Source organism: Oenanthe melanoleuca, chromosome 1 (genome assembly GCF_029582105.1).
Source record: "Oenanthe melanoleuca isolate GR-GAL-2019-014 chromosome 1, OMel1.0, whole genome shotgun sequence".
In the NCBI taxonomy this organism is placed as follows: domain Eukaryota; kingdom Metazoa; phylum Chordata; class Aves; order Passeriformes; family Muscicapidae; genus Oenanthe; species Oenanthe melanoleuca.
This window is the reverse complement of record NC_079333.1, coordinates 34771171-34795841: the sequence shown is the minus strand read 5'-3', so window position 1 is coordinate 34795841 and position 24671 is coordinate 34771171. Positions and strand designations below refer to the sequence as shown.

The following is a 24671-nucleotide window of genomic DNA, read 5'->3' as shown; positions in this document are numbered from 1 at the left end:
CTCTGCAACTGGACAGGGGAGAGAAAATAAAACAAAGGGTTCATGGGTAGAGATAAGGACTGGGAGAGATCACTCACCAAGTACTGTCACAGGCAAACCAGACTGGAATAGGCATTATTAGATTAATTTATTGCTAATAAAATCCGAGCAGGATAATGAAAAGTAAAATAAGATTTTAAAAACATCTTCCCCTCATCCCTCCCTTCTTCCCAGCTCTATATCCAGTGGTGCAGGGAGATGGGGACAGGGGGTTATGGTCATTATGTCTCTGCTAAGGGAGAGGAGTCCTCCCACTGCTCCAGCATGGGCTCCCTCCCATGGTAGACAGTTCTCCATGAACTTCTCCAATGAGAAGCAACCATCCCAACAGTTGGCCACAAACTGCTATAATATGGGTCACTTTTCCATGGTGTGCACTCCTTCGAGGACAGGCTGCTCCAGCGTGGAACCCTCATGAGGTCACAAGTCCCACCAGGAATCCTGCTCCAGCATGGGCTCCTCTCTCCATGGGTATGCAGGTGCCTGCCAGGACCCTGCTCCACCATGGGCTTTTCATGGGTTCACAGCCTCCTCTCAGGCATCCACCTGCTCCATTTTGGGTCTCCTCCATGGACTGCAGGTGGATTTCTGAATCCCTGTGGACCCCCGTGGTCTGCAGGGGCTCAGCTGCCTCACCATGGGCTGCACCAGGGAAATCTCAGCTCTGGTGCCTGGAGCACTTCCTGCCCCTCCTTCTGCACTGACCTTGGGGTCTGCAGGGCTGCTCCTCTCACGTATTCTCACCCTCCTCTTATCTGGCCTCAATTACCTCTGCACAATAACTTTTTTTCTTTTTTTTCCTTCTTCCATGTGCTATCACAGAGTTGTTAGCTCCATTTCTGATTGGCCCAGCCTTGGCCAGTGGCACATCTGTCCTGTAGCTTCTTGGGATTGGCTCAGCTGGACATGGAGGAAGCTTCCAGCAGTTTCTCACAGAAGACCTCACTACCAACACCTGGCCATGCAAACGCAATAGATGGGCTGCCTACATTGGCACTGGTGTGTCCAGCTGGTAGGACAGAACACAAAGACCATCATAATCAGAGGATGAATGCCCACAAAGCAGAGATAAACTCAAATGGTTTGAGAGTCATATTGTAACTTTTTAATTATTTGGATTATACTAGCATCTATGGTCATTTTTGAGTGCTCTTAAGTTTTAAGACACACATTCATATACATCTGGGATGGCTTAAAACTGAAAATGAACTCAGCTTTATCTGTGGAGGAAGAATGTAGATGTATTAGTGTGGAACTGGTCTCTGCCAGACTCTTCTTGGGCTAATGATTCAAAGCCTTTGGCTGTTTCCAGGGAGAAGGAAAATAGGGGTGTTTTCTACAAAAACACATTCCTTGCTCTGTACCTAGATATGATGCAGGATCCAAAGTGGACGAGCATGAGTCATGTGCTCCATGCCTTATGGCACTTTGTAAGTAGGCAGTGAAGTGCTGGCTCATTAGTCATCAGCTTCAAGTGAGTGGGCAGTCAAATCCTGCACAAGCTGATTTCTCAAATATCAAATTATCAAATATAGCATGGGCAAATTATTTTGGTTTTGTGTGTGTCTCCTCGGTTTAAGTTTTGGTCAAAGCCCCATGTTATGAGGCCTGACATATCCTACAAGTTTTGTTTTGTGCCATTCCAGCTTTGATGCTTGTCCAGAGAAGATTCATCACCTGATTCTCTGTAAGCAGTTTCCATTTTTCTCAGCACTACAACAGAAGCAAGGAAGTGAATGGAAATAGCAAACAGGATAAATAAACTGTACTATTTCTTCTGCTGTTAGGGCTGCTTTGACATCAAACTCTGGTTCTTCTGAGTCTTAAATTCAAAATATATATTTTCCCTTCCACTAGTTCTCCTTTAAGTGTCATTAGATGATATAAAATGGATGTAATCCTGCTATTTCCAAACTTCACCGAAAACTTCATACAGCCACAGAAATCCTGCCACTTGTTGAGACAGAGCTGCTGCTGCAGCAAAAATATCCTCAACTGAGTTTCAAAGGTGGCATGCCCTACTTGTACTCTTTATTCCCAGAACCACACACAGGTCAGACATTCCCTCCACCTTTATACAAACTGCAGAAAGATGGCTCTTTGCGTCCTTCCATTCTTCTCTGGACCCTTGGTATGTGGCTCATAAGGAGCTCAAAAAATGGCAACTTTCCAGATAGTAAGAGAAAGACAACCAGCTCAAACTGGACTGGATGGGACTACTCAGCACAGCTCCTTGGACTTGGCATCTCCCAGAAAAGCAGCCTTGCTCTGCTGCCACCTCTGCTGCTATCTCAAGGAGCAAGCAACCACAATGTGCACCACAATGCCTGGTAGAACTGCTCCTGACTCACACACACGGCTGTCCTGTTTGAAAGCTGCTAGCAACGAGCATTTCTTTAAAAGGCTTTTTCTTAACATAAAAATCAGGATCCGCAGCAACTTTCACTCAAAGCCGACTCTCCCCAAACCCAAACTAAACAGGAAGAGCACCAGTAAAAGCAGACTGCCGGCAAAGTGCAGCAGCCCAGACTGGATGTGGAATTGCCCATGGCCCCTTTTTCTTGGCTGCGGCTCGACCGCACTCCCGCTGTGCCTGCGGCTCTCCTGGTGTCCTCCAGGGACACCTGACGGAGCGGGATCAGCCTTCCAACAAGTCACACAGCCCGTCCCTTCCCGGCTTCCGAGGGCCTCCCGTACTGCCCGAACAGTAGTTTCTCGGACAGCCCCTTTGTTTCACCCGCACCGCAGAGCACGCACGGCTGCTCCCCCGCTCCTCCTGCCTTCCGTATCGCATTTCAGCCCGGGCGGGGATGGGGGGAGCTCGGGCAAGTGGGATCCCCACGGACGGGATTCTCTGCGGGGAAACGCCGTTCCCGCGGCGGGGGATGCCGGGCAGGGCAGGGCAGGCAGGGCAGGCCACGCTGCCCTCGGGGATGCCCCCGAGCCCCGCCGTGCCCCGGGGCGCTCGGACAAAGGGCAGCGCCGGCGGCACGGAGCCGGGAGCCGGGAGCAGGGAGCCGGGGCCGGAGCGCTACGCCCCGCGGCCGGAAGCCAGGGCGGGGGGTGAGGGGTGGGGAGAGGGGAGGGCGGCCCGGCCCGGCTGAAAAGGAGGGCTCGCCCGGCGCCCCCCGCCCTCGGCGCTGCCCCGCGGGCGTCCCGCACCATGGCGCTGTCCTGGAGGAGCTGGCTGGCCAACGAGGGGAGCAAGCACCTCTTCCTGGTAGGGGGGGTCCCCTCGGCGGGGCTGACCCGCGGAGGAGGCTCGGCAGGGGCCGGGGGTGCTGCCGGGCGGCGGGGCCGGCCCGGGGTCGCGGCGTGCGGGGCAGGACTCCGTGTGGGGCAGGGCAGGACTCCGTGCGGGGCAGGGCAGGATTCCGTTCGGGGCACAACTCCGTGCGGGGCAGGATTCCATGCGGGGCAGGGCTCCGTGCAGGGCAGGATTCCATGCAGATCAGAACTCCTTGCAGGGCAGGATTCCATGCGGGTCAGGGCTCCGCTCGGCCGGGCGGGCGGGATGCGCCCCGTGCGCGGCTGGCAGGATGGATGGATGGATGCAGGCGATGCCATGGTCCCGTTCCGTGCCCGCCTCCGTGCCCTGCTCTTCGTTCCGCTCTCTTCGGGAGAGTTTGGGGGAAGAGATGCAGCTTCTTGGAGGTCAAGTTCTTTCTTCCTTTGTCTCTTTGTTGTTTTTTATTCTTTGAGTCTCTTAAATGAAACATCCAGCTAAAGGTTTGTGTGGGAGTGCTTTGCCAGCTCTCGGTTGTCGTAAGGCACAAAAAGTTCTGTGAAGTTCAGTGAAAGTGAAGTTTTCCCACATAGGGCACTTCCTTTTAATACTTTAAAGTGTACTGTGTGCATGAAGTTTGCTTTCACATTCCATTTACGTATGTTTATGAAGCTATAGACCTACGAGTTTATGAATGAAATGAACACTGAATAGTTTGCACGTGTAACTTTCACTTACAATCTCTTGTTTCTGTTTCATTTCAGTTTTTCTGGCTCTCCCTCAATGTATGGCTCTTCGGGAAAACCTTCCTGCTTTATAATCAAGGGCTACAGTATTACTATTTGCATCAGATGTTAGGGGTGAGTGACCTGGACATTACTTTTTGCCCTAGAAATTGGGGATGCTTGTGGATGGGATAAGGGGCAGAATGCATTTGCTAACCAAAGATAACACAAAATGCCTGTTAATTCTTCAAAGTAAGAAATTACTGGAATCCTTCTGACAGTCATTTAGCAGTAGAAAGTGACCACTCTTGGGAAGAAAAAGAGCCAGTCAAGTGTGGGACAGCTATTCTTTCCTCTCTCCCCTCCCAGTGTTCCAAGCAGCACGCAGGAACACAGGCTCAACAAATGGCTGGAGCTCCACTTTTCATCATCAACACATTAAGCAAGCTATGGACTCATGTTGGCAAAATCTTTCCAGTCCAGTTATTGTAATACACATCTTCAGTCTTTGTCATTCCCATGGATATTCTGTTCTGTGTAATTCACTGTAATGTATATAACTTTAGTTTTGTTTTCTAATAGTAAGTTCTTTGATTCTGGATGGTTTAATGATGGGTATTTTGATTTAGCAAGGGCAACAGATGAACCCAAAAGGATACTTTGGAGATGTGAGATATCAGCCTGCCTTGGGAAGTTACCCACTGTAGTCATTTGAAAAAAAACTTCTATCCAAAAAGGTATAGAGTAAGGGTTAACATCTTTCTGGAAAATGCCCACAAATTGCTCAGAATCTGGGAAAAAGTGGCTGAATAACATGATGCTTTGTAACACTATGTCATATTCAGGAATGGATTTCGACACAAAGTTGACATGGGATTAAACACAGATGATGCACATCCTAATCTGCTGCATAGCCTCTGGGGTTTATTTTTGGTAAATCCAGGGTATATAATTTCACATGGCTGATATTGTCATAAGTGACCAGTACCATAAGGTTTTGTGATCTTGCTTAGGAGTAAGTTGAGTTGATACAGTTTTCTCCTTTTTTTTTTTTTTTTTTTTTCCTTTCTTCTTATGGTTGATTCAGATGTGTTCAAGAATGAATTTTAGCAAAGGTAGTGCAAAAAAGAAGGGAATGACAACAATTAAATCCTTCATGGTGATGACTTTCTTGACAAAAAGAGCATGAAAATGTGTTTAATTTTACTTTAATTTCTAGTGACATTGCAGCCAAGTGTATCCTTTTAAAAACTCTGTTTGTTCCTGGTGGAGCAAATGGGTTGTTTGTAAAGCAAATGTTCTTGGGTAACATGTTGAACCAGACTTTCAGCTGGTATCAATCAGCAAGTTTCTCTCAATTCAGATGACTCGTCTGCCTCATACCAACTCATCATCTGGTTAGGATTTTTTTTGGTTTTGTTATACTTCAAAATGGAAGACACTTGCAAAGTAACTTAATGTGTTGAGAACCTGTGAGATGACTCAGGCAGCAGATTCCTTGTCTTGGTCAGGAGATGAGGACTAGGAGGTCATGCTTTTAAGTTTGTATAGTTGTGTCTGCTACTGTGGGAAAAATTTAGAGGACTTCTAAAATAAGGTTAAAAATGAAAAGCTAAATCTAAAAGATACTTTTGGCCAAAGTTATAAAACTAATTTTAACATTTTGAAAATACTAAAGACTGTAAAATATACTTGCAATACACTCTTTACAGTTCATCTAAATATCTTCAGTAGGTCCCAAGATTAGTTTTCTCCTTTCTCTTCATTATATCTATCTGTGTATGCATATTAAACATAGAGGTTATTTTGCAAGGGTTGGGAAAACTGAACCCACTTTGGTTTCTTCAGGAGATGGCATGAACAATGCTACAGCTGCTGTTACCTTCCGCAGGAATTTTTTGCCCTTCTTCTTGGTTTGTGTAGCCACTGACCCATGGCCCATCTGCATAACCAGTCTCATCTCTGTTCTGTGCATGTGTGAGTGGTTTGAAAAGCCTTTGTGCCATTTCTTGGTGTCTGAAGATTTTGAGATTTAGATTAAATTGTAATTCAACAGTTGATAATTTTTGTCTTAACAGATTGAACGCCTTAATTGATACTTTCATGGCAAGTGATTTCTTTTTCCTGAGAACTAATAAAATTAACAAAAAGGAGTGGCACTTTTTGAATTAAAAAAATTCTGGTTTTTTTCACAGAGGTCTCCTAAGGAGTTGGCTTTTTTCTTTCTTAGTGTGCAACAATAGGCTGTAATTGCCTTAGAACTTTTGCACTTGCAGCATGGAAATATTTACCTCAGGTAATTTTGTTGTTTACCAAGTAACAGGATGGAGAACAAGAAGAGTTGCTGTAGGAAATCAGAGTATGATATGAAATGAGATCTTGGCCTGAATATTTTGAGTATATTCAACTGTGCCATGTTTTCATGCCACCTCTTTTCTTTCTGATGTGAAGGAGGAGAAAGAATGGTGTTGGTCTTTCATTCAGTGGTCACTGAAAGTATTTACTTCCTATCAGTTGTCTAGAGAAGAACAAGGCTCAGATTTATTATTTCCAGTTGCATTCTCTGTGATGTTGAACAAGATACTTTAGGACAGGATTTTAAAATTGTTTGGGTACCTAACTCTCACCCAGTCTTTCAATGATGATCTTCCTGATCCTTAATTTTACACCTATAAAAAGGCACTAAGAGCATGGTGGTGTCCTGGAAGTGCAAAGAGAACAAGTAAGTAGAAGGCAGTAATTTGGTAGGAGGAGGTTGATCAACCTTTTATGTACCAGGAAACTTAGTGTTATTTTGTGTCAAATATCTCTGCTTTGCTCAGTTTGACTTCTGTTGATGAAACCATAAATTCTTCACTGTGCAATCTCTATCCTTGGCAATTTTCTAAACCTAATTGGGCAAAAAGCCCTGAGCAAACTTAATCTGAGTTTGGTGTTGAACATGCTTAGAACAGGGGGTTTGAGCAGAGACATCCTGAGGTCCTTTCCCACCAGAATAAGTCTGTGGTTACGTTATACTTGCCAGTGCAGGGTCACCAGAACCTAGGGGATGTAAATCCCTTTCCAGTACTTTTGCTTTGATGAACCATCCCTTTGGATACTGAATTGCTTGTAACACTGTAGGTCATAATCTTTCTGTATGAATGCATTCATTTACACTAGTTCAAAAACACAATTCAAGTTTAAAAAAATCTCATTTTTTTAATGATTTGATAGATGTTAACTTGTGGTCTTACATTGCTTAAGCAAGAGAAGCCTGTGAAGAAATCCACAACAGACATGAATCTCTTATAAAAGAGTTTGGAAAAGAGGAAAGGAATATTCTCATTTTTGTGTTCATGATAGGTACTATAATGTGTAGTAGGCATGAGTTACAGAAAGGAAGAGTCTTAAATTACTTTACTCCAAAATCTCCATTGTTGGAGATTTTGGTCTACTCAGTCAATAAAATTATCTAGATTTATTTCTTCACAGACTTCAGGATTTCTCTCTTCAGTCTAGCTTGGCTGTATTTTTGCCCAGCAAGTTTGATTGTGTCTGGTCAAAAAAAATCAGTCATAAATTTGGTACTGGCCTTATAGAAGTCAAGTCTTGCTTTAACAGCATTCAATGAAATGCTTGTTTCTTGTTGCTTCAGTTCCCTGTGAGCAGAAAGACCTTTGAGCTCATTTTGTCATGGCATGAAGGGTCTCTCTTTCCCCATCCCCTCTCTTGTCCCTGCTCAAATAACTGTAATGTAGTCAAATGTTAATGCAAGAGATAAGCTGCTGGGTTTCAGACCAAAGTGAAGAAAATGCATTGTCAGAAGGATCTCTTTAGGAAAAGACTGAATAACTATTAATGGGGCTGCAAAGAAAAAGTGCTGCCTCACTTTTTTTTATTGCTGCCTTCTTATTGTGCAGTATTGTGCATAGCATTTGTCACCTTTATTCACTGCTTGGAATATGTACCAGATGTTCCAGTAAATTTCACATCTTTTGCTGGTTTATCATAACAACAAAGATTTTACTAATTGAGACCAAATTCCACTTTCATTGATTGTTAGGCAGCCACACTAAACCTGCTTACCCTGCACATCCCAGCATTGGAGGGAGTTGAGTGTCTTGATCCTTTGCTTGGAGATGATCAGAGAAGTTGGAAGCTATTACTGCACTCAAGATGAAGTCAATTGCTTTCTTCAGTTTGAATGATTGATTTAAGCAGAAGAAGGAGTACATCCTACACAAAGGCATTGTGTATAAAATGGGAACATGACCTAAACTTGTAGACAATAAGAGATGGCAAACCTTCAAAGAATGCCTGTGTGATGTGTTACAAGTGAACAGGGAGAATCCTGATTCTCTGTAGTTCAGGGAAGATACCCCATACATATTAAAAATATTGCACCGCTTAAAATGATTTTTAAAGGGTTGTAGTACATGAGATGGAGATTTACAGAGTCCTTCTTTGAAATTTTCTTTCTTCAGGAGCAAAACCAAGTCAAACTTTTGTAGAAGTTTTCATGTGTTCTGGTGAACAGAACACGTTCTGGTTTCCCCTACCCTCACATTTTCCTTCTTTTCAGCTTCTTCATATTTTTGGTGCTAGCTCTCCAGCCAGATTTGACAGGCCTAAGGGGAATAATTGCTGTGCATACAGTTAATTTCTGGCCTTCATCTTAGATTATCAGTGCTCAAGAGAAGGAGTACTCTATGAAGGAAAGGAAGCTGAGTCAAAAGGAGGCATGTTGTGTAGCACAATTTGTTCCACCTAGATAAATAACTAACTTTAGCTGTCCAGTACTGATCTGGGGAGGTGGTCTGTGACCTGTGTCTACAGAGCAGCATGTTCTAGCATTGCTAGAACCTTTCAAGGTGCCCTGAACCAAAGAAGATTGAAAATTTTTAAAGAAAGAAGCAGCATCAAGTGTGGTGTCTCTATTGCACCATGACCTGTTTATGGTTGTTGCTTGTAGGTACTGAAGTCCTGAGAAACAGAATCACACCATCTCTGGTGTGGATGGTTTGCACTATTCTAACGTTTATTGATACAAGATTGACTTGAAAGGTGAGATAGGACAGTATTTGTTGAAAACTTCATTTTGCAATCATGTATCAAATATCAGATTTCTGTGCACAGCAGTTGCAGATAACCTTCATCTCAGTCTTTACAACTGATGAATTCTGGGGTGCACAGTAAGGTACTTCAGCCCTCAATCTAATACAGAATCATTTGCCTATCAGAGAAAGCTCATTTTCTCATTTTCATCCTTGCTACAGCAAAGTACAACAAGAACTGATTCTTCACTTCTTTGTCCTACTTTGTGTGTTGTATGAGCACAGCCAGGAGTCCATCTGGGTTTCTGTGGGGCTGTACATCAGACAGGGATAACTGCAGAACTTACATTCTGGAGCTCTTCCATGCTGCTTTGGAGAAGGTGGCACTTTTTACTTGTCTGCAGGAAAAATATAACCTAGTTTTTAGGATTTGAGTTCATGGATGGTCCAGTTCCCTGCTATTTTTGCCACAGATTTAATCTGCATATTCAAGTATTCCTTTAGTTTTTCTGTGCTACTTTGCCCATTAAATCAGCTACTAGTGTATATTGCACCAAGTAGGCAGATTGTGCAAGGAGGTGGTTGAATGCTTGGATTTAGTATCAGCAAAGCTGGATGAAACAGTGTCCTGCAGAGATTTTGTGTGTGTGTGTTTTGTTATTTGTTTTCTTTTTGATCCTGCAGAAATTTCACGTGCTGGTAACATGCAATAACAGGCTTTTTTTATTTTTTAAAGACAGTAAAAACTTCAAAATAGGATTATATTTCTCTCATCCTTATTAAGTAGTTAAGAAATATATATTCCCTTCTAGATCCAGTGAGATGCCTTGGAGCAAAAATCATCCTTTATTCTACTATTGTTTAAAAATCCAACAATGTACTGTGTTAATTTGTTACTATGCCTCCCAGGCAATGCAGAGGAAGTTAAGAAAGAGATGTGTTGGAAACCATTTGGAAAGAATTAGTTTCATGGTAATATTTTTAGCTTTTGAGTATATGTTAAAAGCAAACTTAAACTCTTTTTTTCTTCTTGCCTGAATTTTGATTTTAAGAATTTCTAAACGTATTTACCATTGTTTGCAAATCAGTCATGGGCTTGTTGCAGGAAATATTGCTGAACTTTATTTCTTCAGAATAAAACCTTACATGAACCACTGGTAACAATATTTTAATATTTGAATCATACTTCCTTGGAAGTGCAGTTGTTTGCTGGTCTCTTTTATTTTTTTGTTTATTTTATTTTTTCTTCTATAGCATTGAGAGCATTGAATTAAGCTGAATATAAGGACATTCTTCCATAGTAATTGCATTATGAATGAATATTTGCTATTTGTTAAACAGTGGAGAAAAACAAAGGTTAGTAAGATAGCCTTTTCTACACATCATGGGTGATTCAGACTTGTTAAATTCTTTGGCATTTTACTCAGAGTTACAGAATATGCTGAGCTGGAATGGACCCATCAGCCCAACTCCTGGCCCTGAGCAGGACATCCCAAGAATCACACCATGTGCCTGAGAGTGTTGTCCAAATGCTTCTTGAACTCAGATGGGAGTTATTTCATTTATATTTAACACTATGCAGTGTAGAATTGACTCTCTTCTAGACCAAGCTATTGTTCTGCTGAAGCTTTGTAAGAAAATATTTTGTGCTTGGTAAAGGAAGCCTTGGATAACTAATGTCATGCCCAGTTGATGTTTAAACTCAAAGACAATATAAAATCTTGAGAAACTAATGATGTATCATATAGGTCATGCAACAGAAGTTATTAAAATTTTTGAACTGCTCATTAAGGATATTGCAACTTTTTCAGATTTTGGGTGTTAGTCAAAAGCCACAAAAATGGTTCAGTTTACTTCTGGAGTTTGCATAACATTATTTCTACATAATACTTGAGTTTTTCAAGTTGTGCTCATTTAATCACTGCAATACTGTAGCACAACAGTAAGCCCCAATAAAAATTCTTATATGTTTTAATGACCATGTTTCTGAAGTTATTGCCTCAATGAGGTGTGTAGCTCATTTTTAGTTCCTCTTTAGAGGATTTAATGAAAAGAGAGGCAGTGTTGTGTATGCAAACAGTGCATTGTAGAGACTTGATTCCTTTCATTAAATCCAGTGTGTTCAAGGGTCGTTTCTAGTTGGAAGGATCCAGAGCAGGGAGGAGAAGATGGCCTAAGGTCTGAAGAACATGGCTAATGAGGAAGGAGTAGCAAGAAAAATTTCTCATTGTGCAAGTGATCAGAGAGTGAAGTAACAGATGAAATAGAAGCAAGGGAGGTTTTATGTAAGGAAAAAGAGGACTAACAGCACGTTGGAAGAAATAGTGGAGGACATCTGGAGAGTGGGAAAGAACTAAGTGACACGGCTCATTTTAGTCTTATTTTCTATCATTCAGTAGGTTGGAGATGATCTGTTCCTGGGATTTTTTTGCTGGAGATGGCACATTTACATGGTAGAGAACAAGGTAGAGCACGTTTTGTGGGGTAGTTGCTCCTACTTCTCATGGACAGCTTTTGAGAGAGGGTGCCCTTGTGCCTGCTCTGTGCTGTGGTAGGGTCAGCTGGGGAGGTCCCCAGCACTCAGGTCTAACTAAATCATGTAAAGTACCTGGGAGAGAAAAAGGATATAGGTGCAGATCTTGGTTCTTCAGGTAGATTAAGCATCTGTACTTTCTGTTTGCCTCCTGGTGCTGTGCCCAGGTGTGCTACAGAGCAGGTGAGGTACATGGATGCTGCCAGCTGTGAGAGCAGGCAGTGTAATGTTTTATGTGTTATGTGAAAGGGTGTTTAGAAACCCTTTCATACTGCTGTGCTTGACCTCTTGCAAGATATTCTGAAGTGCAGTATTCTGTTTGGTTTTACTAGCCTATATATTCATCCATTTCTGTGACACAAACTTAAGTCTGTAAATTTTGTTTCTTCTTGATAACAATGAAAAAAAGTAAATCATGCTCATTTTTTACAAAGCTTCATTTTGAAAAGGTAATAAATTTAAAGTAATTTTTATTAGATTATTTGTACCTGTTCAACTCATTCACATGCTCCTACAGGATTTGAGTTATCTTTAATATTATAATACTTTTTTACTAATTTATTTCAGGAGTTGAAATACATGGGATTTTGAGAACAGTGTAAGAAATATCCTTCCAGAAATCTGTTGACAGTCTAAAAGCATCTTTTATATAAGCTAGTAAAATGGTAATTCAACCTAATAACTAGGAGAACAATGGCATTTTGCTAACTTTTAAAAATCATAAATGAATGAGATAATATAATAAGATTAAAAATACAGGTTTATGACATGAATGTGTGCTTTGTTCATTTATTTGACAAGTGGTTTTGTTCTAATTATGTAAGTTCCAAATATATCAGTGAAAGCATTAGTGAAATTAGATTTCATTACCATTCCCAGCTATTGAGCAGTTAAACTTAAGAAAACCTACTTTCTTCATGTCCAAATACAGCATTGCATAATGTGAATGGGTAAAGGAATTATTTGACAATTCTATAACAGTCTTTGAAACACTGTGACCATTTCAGTTTGACTGAATCAGTATTTTTTTACATCTTTTTTGTGGCTTAACAGAAAATTTTTACACTCGAGTGTCTGTGTAGTGTCATTATAGTATTTATCTCTTTTTTATTTAGTTATGTCTGTTGAAGCTTTCAGGTGATTTCTCAGCAGATGGTTGCTGTTGTCTCAGATGTTTTCTTCCATGTGACTTTGGGCACTGATGAGGATATTGGCTCTTGTGGTAGAAAGCTGTCATTTATTGTTGACAGAATTAATTTTTAATAACTTCTTCATGCAAAGATGAGAGCTGTTTCCTTCCCTGTGAGGACAGGGTAGCACGCTGTGTGTACCATGGTTTCTCCAGTACAATAAAGCATCATGAATTCTGATGGGTGCTGAGAGCACAGGAGCCATTTGGTTTCACAGCAAAGGAAAAGAGAGGCAGTACTGACACAGGTGCCATTCCTTCCTTCCTGTAGTCTAACTCTTGCAATGTTTGTTCAGCTAGGATTGTGTGTTAGCAGAGCTTCAGCATCTGTCCTCAATCTCAACTGCTGCCTGGTGCTGCTGCCCATGTGCCGTGTTCTCCTGGCCTTCCTGCGGGGGTCCCAGAAGGTGAGTGCTGTCCTGGAATGCAGTGCTGGTCTCTGGTTAGTATATAAAATAAATCTGTTACATCCCAGCTTGTTCCACACTGTGTGCCTGCATGGTGCAGGTATCAGGCATTTAGCTGAGATCCAACCTGATACATTTTTTTTATCACAGGAGAAAAACAAATGGTTTAGCTTCTTTGTGGTTTGCCAGTTGCTTTTACAGAAATATAAATAACGCTTTTGAAGAACATTTGTGTTTGCTAGGTGCTTGCATATTGAGCTTGTGAGTTCTGTTAATCATGTGATAGTACCTATAAGATTTGTTGCTTGTAGATGCACATATGTATGCAAATATACCTTTTGATCTTGCTTATAGAAGAGTCAGTGAAGCCTTCACAATTAATACTGGAATTCCTAAATATTAAGGCCAGGAGGTACATTATGTACCCTTGACATCTCTGTAATTTCTTCATTAAGTCCTCAAAACTGTCTGCTTGGCATAATCCAGTAGTTTTAAATTTAGATACTATGCTTGCAAAGATGTTAAACCCAGTAAACACTGAAATTGCTGTTATATCACCACAGGTGCTATTAGTGTTTTTTTCTTTGCTTTGTTTTGGAAGAGATTGCTTGAATTCTTCTCTTACTAGGTTGCCAGCAAGAAAACCAGAAGGCTGCTAGATAAGAGTAAAACCTTCCATGTGACGTGTGGTGTTACAATATGCATCTTTTCAGGTGAGATCTTGCTGTGCTGAGCAGCAGCATGTTTCAGAAACACATTGATGCAGTACTTAGTGGTGGTTTTTCTGCTGCAGTACATTTGGGGGTAGTCTTGCTCTGTGCTTGCTCGTCTTAAATTGTAAATGCATTCTCAAATGTGTGTGGGTTTTGGTTCATTTTTTGCTTTAAACATATGGGCATACATTCTAATGTCAAGCTATTCCTTAAAATGCCAGTTTCTTAGAAGACAGGTATGTGAGATCAAGTCAAAATCTGTTATTACAAGTGAGCCTTGTTGTGCCTAAGGAATCTGAGTGAAAAAGCAGGGTACCACAGGCTTACCTGCAGAGGAGGGAGCAGTGGAGACAGCTACTCAGTTTGAGGAAGAAGAAATATTCTTGGTTGGACACCTTTGATTGTTGTCTCAGCTGAAGCATTGCAGTACAGAAATCATTGCTGTAGTGTTAAAACTCCTAAAATGCTTACAGCTTTCTGTCATTAATATTTACTCTTGAAAAATAATCAAGAATTCCTTAGTCCCTGGTATATCTCATGCAGGTGATGTGATTATATCTTGGCATCTGGGTGACCACAGGGAACATCCAGCACTTGTTTGCTGATCCTCAGCTTTACTCAGTTTTTTGGCATTTTTTAGTGTTACATGTTGCTGCTCATCTGGTGAATGCTCTTAACTTCTCTGAGAACTACAATGAAGAATTTGTGACCCTAAATGCAGCAAACTATCGTGGTGAGGTGAGCCAGCTTTCCTTTCATATTTCAGTTTTAAGCACATCATTTAAATATATGAATATTTGCCTATTCAGTGCTATTGTGTGATCTATACAGTGCACCTGTTTCATGCACTGAAAACTCCCCATGGTGTGGATTCCTGTGGATTTTATTTCTTTCTCTGGAAAAATCATGTATTAAAGCCAGCAAAGTTCAGTCCTGTTTGATTATTAGATGGAGAATTCAATCTTCTAAAATTTTCACCTTGCACCTTGTTCTCTTTCTTCTCTTCTGCTTCTCTCTGTTTCTTGGGTAGGCCTGGTTAACATATTTCTGCTGCTTTTTTGGGCAGATTTGTTCTGCATTTCCATTATTTAGAATACAGTGAGATTTGAAACTGATTTTGCATTTTTCAGCTTCAGTGAATGCGTATGTGATTAAATATGCTAAGCATGGAATTAGTTGTCTACATGAACTGATTTCTGCTTGTGAAATGCTTGATTTGGGTGCCTTGTCTGACTGTGGTGCAGATCTCTTGCAGAAATATCAGATTCCTAGTCCCTTGGCCAGGTCCTTGTGTATTTGGCACTGGAGAGATATTTGCAGATTTTAGAAGCAAGACCAGAGTCCAGCACCCGTTCTTCTTGGGCTACAGTCAAGTTCTCTCTTGTTTGTGTTCATTCTAGCCTCTGGTTTGCATTTCTTTTCTACCAGTTCCATTAGGAAATATTTAGAATGACCCTATCCCAGCTGCACTGGTTCCTGGAAAAGGGGAGCTTGACTCAGTCCAGGCTCACAAGGACCAGCAACCAAGGTCTTCCACTCCCTGGGTGAATGATCTCATCACCCAGCTATTCAGTGGCAGGCAGACATGCCAGCACCAAGTGTTGTGCTGAGCTTCTGGGTTGAGCTGTGTGTCTGCTTGTGTTAGGAGTGGTCTGATAGACTTTGCTTCATCAGGAACATCAGCAGGAGCTTGCCTCAGGCAAGAATGTGCCAAGGTTCTAAGCCTCTACTAGGCAGCCTTAGGAATTTTGCAATAGAAAATGGAGGCAATAGCAAGTTTTTAGGCACTCTAGGATCAAAGCTACTGAATTTTAGGACCTTAGTAGCCCTTGCACCTTTGTACCTGAGTCCCACTTATATCTTTTTAAACTGTGGTGCACAGTCTGGATGCTGCTCTCATCTTCTCTAACTGGGTACATACATCTGGATGCAGACAAGGTCAGAAAAATGGTCACTTCATTTTTCCTGTCCTGTATGGAAACTTCTCACCTCCTCTAACTGCATTTTACTGCAGTTTCAGTATAAAAATCTTCCAAGCAGTGAAGATGAAATCCCTTGAAGTATAGGATCAGGGAAAGTGAGGCAGTTTCCCTGATGTTGAAATATCTCCTCTTCCTTTCATATGTGGTGAAGGACACACGTGTCAGATCCTTTGTGTTCAGTCTTGCTTCACTATGGTCCGCTGCAAATTCTTGGTGATATAGCTGGCAGTAACATTCTTGCCTCTTGTCTTACATTTAAGTTCAAAAGCTCTCCCTCTTCTGCTCCACTCTGTCCTCCCAAAAGGATGAGGTAACTGAGTAAAGTTAAGGTTTCAAAAATAAATTATCTGTAAAATTATAGATTTTAGATCAGAATCCATATTATAGATCAGAATTATTTTTGCCAGGGGAATGCAAAGGTTTAGTTTTTGTTGAATTGCAGTCAATGTAAACTGTTACCAAATACCAAATCCATTCCTGCTTCCAGATTTAGGGACTGCATGTGTCTTAAAATGTGTGAGCTTCATGGGCTACTTATTATTATAAAATTATTCACATTCTAGATACAAAATTTCATATGTTGAATTTGTTTTTGCTTGTCTGTTTTTCAGGACCCAAGGAAACTACTTTTTGCAACTGGTAAGTCTTGCAAAACTAAATGAGAAAAGTTTGCTGCTTATCATCATCACTCTGCAGACAAAACTCCTTTTGGTCCTGTATTGGCATGCTTCATTTGTTGTGTCTCAGCTATCTGGAGTTGTGTTATTTGTGTTAATACAACCTGGGTTTGCTTATCCAGAAGTCAGAAGGCAGGAGTTGCATAAGCCAAGTAGTAGGATAAGCAGCATCTTCAAATCTGTTCTTGTACAGATGAGTCAGCAGAAGTCCATTAGTTTCAAACAGAGATTCTCCCTAGTATTAAAACCAAATTCCTAAATGATCCAGTTTCTAGAAAAAAGAAACATAACAGCAAACCAGTCTTTTTGCTTCAGCTGGTTTATTTAAGGGCTGGTTGGGTTTCTGAGCAATCTAAACTGTTACATGGGTATCAGGCTTCAACACTCACACAGAATAAATAGATGAAGACATTCTTGGTGCAGGAATTTAGAAGGGACCAGTGTTTGGGTATGGAGGGGCAGGCACCAGTCTGAGCTGTAGGCTTCATAAGCAGATAAAGTTCCTTCCTGGTGCCATCACACTTTCTCCTTTGTTTGGATCAAACACAAAATTCCTGGCTTGGTAGCATTTAGGGCACAGTCAAATCACATCTGTGAACAGACAGCAATGGTTCTAGGTTTGTCAATCACAATAGGTGTGCTGGAATTTGCAGCTGGCACACCAGTGTTTCCCAAAAACCCTTAGGAAGGTTGGGAGTAGGGGAAGGGAGAAAGTGAACTGACAGAAACTGAGGTCAGGGTTATCCTAAATTTAAAATTACTCCATTCACTCCCTCTCCTAATGATTGGTAATTAACATGTACTGTTTGTGCCTAAGGAGTGCCCAGGCAAGGACCAAGATTTTCCTGCACTGGGAGCTGTGCAAATAAGCAAAAAACCCCTGGTTTCTTCCCAGACAGTTCAGAACAGCAAACAGAAGGAATAAGGGATCAGGAGGATTTATGGAGTGATGATAGCTTTTCAGATTAGTCCAGGGAAGAACCTCCTTGTGTAAGGGTGTGAGGAGACTGTGGGAGGAACAAGTATTCAAGATTAAACTTAGTGGAGGAAAGGAGAGTCAGGGACAGGGCAGAGAGGAAACACTAACATTGAACTGATAAATTGGGGCAGGATTGTGAGGGATTTCAGTTTGATGGAGAAGATAATTGAAAAACTGGATATAAAAAGTGACCCCTGCCTTTAGTGACAGTGTAGAAAGCTGGATCAAGTGCTGTACTGCAATTGCATTGGAGGTACTTGTTCAGAGTTGAGATTCATTGCACACTGCACATCAAATCAGACTGAGAAAAAAGAAATCAAAAAGGAGGCTGTGGACAGAATGCATATATTTTTTTTAATTACTACTGCTTTTAATTGCTATCTTTCCATGAAGGAGGGAAATCAAGTTTTTTTTATGTGGTCCATGGCAAAGCTTCCAGTGATTGCAGGGCTGTAAAAACTGAGGAGTGAGTTCTGGTGTGTCAGATTTTGGGTACCAGACTTTTCAATGAGTGGGTATTGAGAAGCTTATAAAAAGATAAGATTTGAGATTATCTCTCCTTTGACTTAAAATATACCTGAGGATAAACTAATTCTGATGCAAGTCTTCATTTGAGCAATGAGTCAAATCATTAATATTTTTAACCTTTCTTCCCCAAGTGCTGGCTGCAGATCCCTCTCCCAGACCTTGCTCTAAGGGCAACAATTTCCAGTGTGATGCAATGCCATGGAGAGTAATTTCAGGCTTTTACTCATTCCAGAATGAAATGGGCTGGCAAAAAATTGTAGTGACAGCTTGCATAGAAATTGATTTGCTTGAAATTCTGCCCCTGAACAGGTTTTTAATTGTCATGATCAACAGAGTGTAGTGTTTGGAATAAAAAAAGTGACAGAAACTTGTGCTGTCAGTCTTGCAAGTAAACAGTGTTTGTTCTCAGTTACCTGCTTAGACACAGATGTTGCAAGCAAAAAATGACAGGAGCAAAGACAAATTGGAAATTGAAATGCCTGGTGAAATGCAAGGAAAAGGGTAATTTTCCTTGGGGAAGGTGGGAAATTACACAAGAACTCGTCTTTCCTATCTGGTTTGATACATGAGTTGTCCTCAAGAGAGAAATATTTTAAAGAGTTTGATTGAATCATGATTTGTATGTCTAATTGCACTTTCTTAAAAGGTCATAGTAGGCAGATATAACTCTTCACAGTTCAAATGTAAGTTATGTCCCTTTTAGTTCCAGGTCTGACTGGAGTCATTATGGTGCTAGTACTATTTCTAATGTGTACAGCTTCCACCTATGCCATCAGGTAAGATGCAATCTGATCATTATGCTGAAAAATGCATTTTCTGTAATCATATTCTCCTACTGACTAGAGTGTTAAAAACACCAGTTTTCTTGTCCTTTTTTTTTTTTTTCCTAGCTTGCAGTAAAATTAGCATGCTGAATTTTCTTAGAAAACTATTACATGACCTGATAGTATTTTTTCAGAAGGCGATTCTATTTAATGAGTGTGCTGAGTTAAAAATGTGGACCTTTAAAATTTTAAATAGTTCTTTTATTCCTGGTTGTAGGGGAGGCAGTAAACTCAGCATATGGGAAGTTCTGTCCAGTGCCTAAATTTAATCCAGTGGAAGAAAAATAAGAAGTTATCTTAACTATTTTCACCAATTAATTGTAATAATGAATTGTCACAAACAAACAAAAAAAATAACCTCAAACCTCCAACTATCAGCAATGAAATAAACTGACACAAAATTATGCTACTGAAGTAGAACCTTGCTTTTAATAGCTCTGCTTCTGGCTGCCAGATACATTCTTTTTAATGTGAATTATGATGTCTTTTTAAGGCCTGGATTCTGCAATTGAACATGTGAAAATAACCCCTTTGTTGTTACAGAGGTTGAATTCACAGTGTGTCTGTGTAAGTGCAGCACATCAATTCAGGAAACATGGAAGATATATTAATTATTTATTAATTATTATTAATTATTTATATTTAATTATTTATCTTCAAACATTAATTAATTAATGGTGCTGCACTGGTGTGAATTAGATACGTGGCTATGACCTTTGTTGAACTAATCTGTCTTTCCTGAGTAGCTGTGTAACCTGGCAATGTGATCCTGTGATTTGAGAAAGAAATTCAGCAAATACTTGTGCATTTTCAGTAGAAAAGGCTTCATCCAGGGCTGAGACTTTTGTGAGGCTACAGAAATGCAGGATTAGGCTGCTGTGCCAGATATGACATGGCTGCACATTACATGGGCCACACAGATGGCTCTACTTGCAAAAGAAAGTTTTAGGAAGATGGAAAAATAAAACTATTACTTTACTCCTCAACACTGAGCCAGAGCAAAGTCCTGTCTTCCAGGCCAAATTAAGTTAGAAAAGCATCATGTATTAGTGATTGGGAAACTTAGAAAAATACATGTAATTGTAAACATTCTTGGAAATAATTTTGGGGTTCATACAACATCTTTTGAAGTTACATGCTTTTTAGTTCCTTCAACAGTTACTGTGAATGAAAATACTTTCCCAGCTTTCTGCCATCTAGGCAGCAGAATTGAGGCCCCAAAAGAGTTAATCTCCATCTCCTGTTACCCTAGCAATAATTCTTACTTGGAAATTTTATCCTGGCTTCTCCCTCAGGCATAGAGCTCAAGCTTTTCTTTATTATAGTGTTTCCTCCTAAGGAAACAAGTTGCTGCATGCATTTCTTGGTCCCTCTTCAATCCCTTTCCCTGTGGATTCTCACGTGCCCTATGATGTCTGAGCATACAGTACAGTTTTAGGAAAGTCAATTGTAAATGTTCACTATCAGACACTGAATGTTTTAAAAAATATTTCAGAGGCTGTTTTAGTCTTGGATTTCAGCCCTAATCTGCTCTTGCACACTGACCTTAGTGATTTCTTCCTTTGTATGTTCTTCCTGAAATGAGTATGCCTTTATTTTCCTGCCTTTTCAGTAAACTGTGCAAATAAGTATTAGAAGGACTAAATTAGCTGCTAATGTTTTAAAAGGAGAAAGTGATTATTGAAAAATTTTCTAAATTTTTGCCATGTCATACCTGAGAATTAGACCAACATATTTTGTTCAGTAGTTGTTTTCAGTAGGGTTATGAAGTTATCAGAAAACACAATAAATCCTGTCAATAAATGTTGACATTTCTGCCAACTTTAAAATTAATGATGTTTAAGATTTGGAAGTTATGTATTTAAAAGAACATTAGAAAATAAGGTGCTGCAGTGCCATCTACTTTTGTAACCAAATATTCTAGTCTTCAATTTAATCTTCTAAACTACCACATATATCTTCCTTTTCAAAACTGTCTGTAACAGGATTAAAAATATTGTGCTAGAACTATGCTGCTTAGTGTGTCCCTTTAAAGCATGAAAAATTCCCCTTTTCACATTTCTCAGTGAATTAACTCTTGTAGGTCTGCAAAATGATGAAGTAGGTTAACCAAAATTAAATATTCAACTTACCTCAAATTTTCAGGACTCTGCATTCCTAACAAATGCATCCATTCTGTGAATAATGTCTATTTTAAGCCCTAAGAAGGTTAAAAAAAGTATTCTGAAGAGCTATATAAATTCATATCAATAGGAAGATTATTGGCTATATTGGAATACTTTATGTATCTGTGGGATACACAGTTTAAGGATATAAGTAAGAAATATGTAATTATTAGTGTTGGAAAATATGCTTCATGGTAAGAGGTTCAAGGATTTACATAACTGTATAATATAATTTAAGAAGGTGAAGTTCAGAGGGCCTGCTCACATTTACAGCAACTTGATACATGTGAGGAGCCAGGATTTTATAGAAGAGGTATCTGTAGGAGTGCTGAAAGAAGAATAAAATGCTCAATGAGCTGGAAGCTGACATTTAGATGTACTCAGGAAAGAAATGTACAGTAATTTTAATCAGTAGCAATAATTAGCTGTTGAAAGCAACATATCAGAAGCAGTCCAGGGACTGACTTTTCATCACCAAAATTTTGAAAAATTGGTGCATTCTGAAAAAGGTGCCCAAGAATAAAACATGCAGTGTGCAGCTTTTGGTATTGTGGTGTGAAACCAGATTAAACCAGAGCTCCAAGACCGTGGTTTAACCTAGACCATATTTAAGGTCCCATTCTAGGATTCTGTGGCTGGTTTTGAGACACAGGGTAAATTTTACTGTCTTAGTGCCTTTGAAGTTGTGCTTCCACTCTGCACACCATTGTTCTTATTTTCCTGTTACTGATGATTACTCCCACAGCTCCTCATAGATGCTGATGAGTGCTTGGAAATGCCTCCCAGGGTGTGGGGAGCAAGAAGAGGCTTGAGAAGCTTCAAGGAGGAAAGAGTGTTAACATAGTGCTGACTAGGGGAAGAATGACAGGGTGGAGGGGGCGTTTCAGAGCCCCTTGCTGTTGCTGTATTCCTTCCTTTGCTTCCTTTTTTCTCCTTTTGCTTCCTGCCTTGTTACTTTGCTGGCTTGGATTTGATTTTGGTAGCCCTTGGATTATCAAAGTTATTTTTCCTCTCTTGAGAAAGAAAACAAATAAGTCCTGTATTGACAGAAACAGATGCAATATATGTTTCAGTTGTATTGAAGGAAGAGCATTTAGCTGGTTGTGTAGAACACCGTAGGAGGGAAGAAGTTCTGGGAAAAAAAAGAAGTTAGCTGTCCCAGAGGAATATCTTCTTAAACTATGTTCTCAGAGCTAAAAATATTTTTTATTTAATCATTGTTTTGCTTTATGAATGGGATAGGTTTTTTTTGTTTTAGAGGGCACCCTCCTGCCATGCTGGGAAGTGTGAGAGGTGTGTTTGTGTGCTGTGAAGTCATGTATTTTCTTAGCCATTTCATTATTGTTTGTTGGTAACTATTTTACTAAAAAAAACCCCAAACCAGCTTAACAGAAAACAGTTCCAGATGGGTATTATCTTTGGTCTGGGTTTTTTTTTTTTTTAAATATTGTCTAACAAATTACTGGTTAAAGGAAGTGCTCTTTCCTCTTCATCTCTCCCGATCTCACACTGATAATGTTCTTGTTCCTCCCAAGATCATCAGCCCTGGAGCACTAATGTATGTGGCTTCCTGCCCTGAAAATTCTCTACCTGTGCTCTTGTTGTCTCCTCTCTAGGTCCTATTCTTCCTATATCTCCTTCTACTCCATACCCTCACAAGTTTTTTAGCTTTCCCACTGGCCCTTCTGCTGCTGTCCATGCTACCTGTTTGTGTGCTGCAGCCTTAGTGACACCTTAAACTCTATTGTTTAAGAGCAGGGAGAATGCAAGGTGACACTCACTGTAAGGAGGTTGAGTTTTGAGACTGGAGGTGGAAGAACTATTCCAGCTATAAGGATCTTGTGGACACTACCTAGCTGTGAAAGCAGTCAAGTCTCCCAGTTTGAGGAAAGTTCTCCACCTGGCTCTACTTCTACACCCTTACCTCTCCTTCTCAGCTTGTTACTTCTCTGCCAGTCACTTGTTCTTCTCAACACTTAATTGTGTGCAAGTACAGTGTGCCTGTGGGAAAACATTCTGGGCTTTTGGCTATTTTGCATGACTGTGTAGTGTATAATGATGTCCTGTTTGCACAGGTCTGCTTTTCATTAGCAGTGATTCCATCTGAGTTGAAACAGCATTGAACCATGGTTTATTCTTTTCAGGGTTTCAAACTATGACATCTTCTGGTATACACACAACCTTTTCTTTGTCTTCTATATGCTGCTGATGCTGCATGTTTCTGGGTAAGTAAATGGAAAATACTTTTACTTTTCCTGAAGCACAACTAGAAAGAGCAGTTTCCTTGATTGCTGCCTTTCCCTAGCTTGCTTGAGCACAGTGGGCCAGCTCTGGGACAAGACATTGTCCTCTGGTGTGTGTTTAAATAAAGATCAGGCTGTAGCTTGGAGATTTGTGTGTGTTATAGCCAGCTAGCACAAAGTTCTTCACTTTCAAGATTATTCCTTTTCCATTTCCATTGATGAGTGTCAGATGAGAAATCAAGAAAACATAGTTGTTTCTTTTTCTGCTCTCTCTTACCTGTTTGAATATGAAGCAAAGTTGCTCATCCCTTACATTTTCCTTTCTATCTCCTTTTTTGACTCCAAAGGAGAGGGAGGGAATGGCATCTCACTAATTACCTCTTTCTCTTTGCTTACAAAATTTGTTAGTTTTTCTTCTTTTCACAAACATCAAACCAATGTTTATGTGCCATGAAGCTGATGGTCAGATCTGTATCAGGCACAAACAAACTGATCTCTGTGCAAGGTAAAGCATCTTCCAGAAGTTATGACAGACATCTGCATGGGTTGGAGGTTGGACAAGATGACCTTTAAAGGCTCCTTCCAACCCAAACTACTCAATGATTCTGTGAAAATCTGTTCCATTAACAACTCTGGAGTTTCCTCTGTGGTTGTAGAAGCAGAGTGTAGAGAAGGGAAGGTGTATTTGAATAAGGTTTATTTCTCCATGCCATCAAATATCCACTAAAACACAGAGTGCTTGAGTGTGTGACGCTGAGCCCTGCTGCTTAAAGTAAACTTGGAAAGGGAATTAGGCCTAGCAAGATCAAGGAATATGTTGCAGAATAAAATATGCTGTTTGAGAAATAATGAATTCAAAACAAATGAAACTTCTGCACACAATTCCTTAGTTCTCAGTGAGATTGTTGGGGTTTTTTTGGATTATTTGTTTTGGGATTTTTTTTGGTTTCTTTGGGGTTTTTTGGTTTGTGGTTTGTTATTTTTTTTCTTTTGTTTTTTTCAAAGGCATAGTGCTTGTTTATAGATGGGGAAGATGGATCTAATCTGTTCTCCCCATCCTAGCCCAGGATGAACTTTTGCTAAATTATTCTTGACAGGTGTTTGTCAAATTCTTTAAAACATCTGGTGACTGAGATCCTCTGACCTCCCTAGGCAATCTGTTCCAGTCACTGCCTTAGGGGTATTTTTCACATGCAGTTTAATTAATCTCCTTCACAGTATTATCCTTTGCCCATTGTTTTCCTAACCATGTTCCATTTACCAAGTTTGCAAACCAAGGCTGCAGTAATACAGCAAGCACTGAACAGGCATATTCTGGTATGCAGCCTCCTTAGTATTGAATTACAGAGGTATTCAGTGCAAATCTGAAAGAACTGAGTGTCAGAAGTGGGAGAGGAATGAGTCA

At 40.4% G+C, this 24671-nt stretch overlaps 1 protein-coding gene across 2 annotated transcripts in view; it reads left to right on the top strand.

Moving 5' to 3' along the window:
• Positions 1-3175: 3175 nt before the first annotated feature.
• Positions 3176-24671, top strand: part of NOX4 (NADPH oxidase 4) — a 99103-nt gene continuing 77607 nt past the window's right edge. The window contains exons 1-8 of one of the 2 annotated variants that reach the window (XM_056493451.1): positions 3176-3259; positions 4030-4125; positions 13045-13155; positions 13784-13868; positions 14509-14606; positions 16462-16489; positions 18738-18810; positions 23168-23248. In XM_056493451.1, the coding sequence (XP_056349426.1) occupies positions 3203-3259; positions 4030-4125; positions 13045-13155; positions 13784-13868; positions 14509-14606; positions 16462-16489; positions 18738-18810; positions 23168-23248 (629 nt within the window). In that variant the 5' untranslated portion in view covers positions 3176-3202. Of the gene's footprint in view, positions 3260-4029; positions 4126-13044; positions 13156-13783; positions 13869-14508; positions 14607-16461; positions 16490-18737; positions 18811-23167; positions 23249-24671 lie in introns of those variants that run through there. The other variant, XM_056493459.1, reaches the window with a different exon arrangement.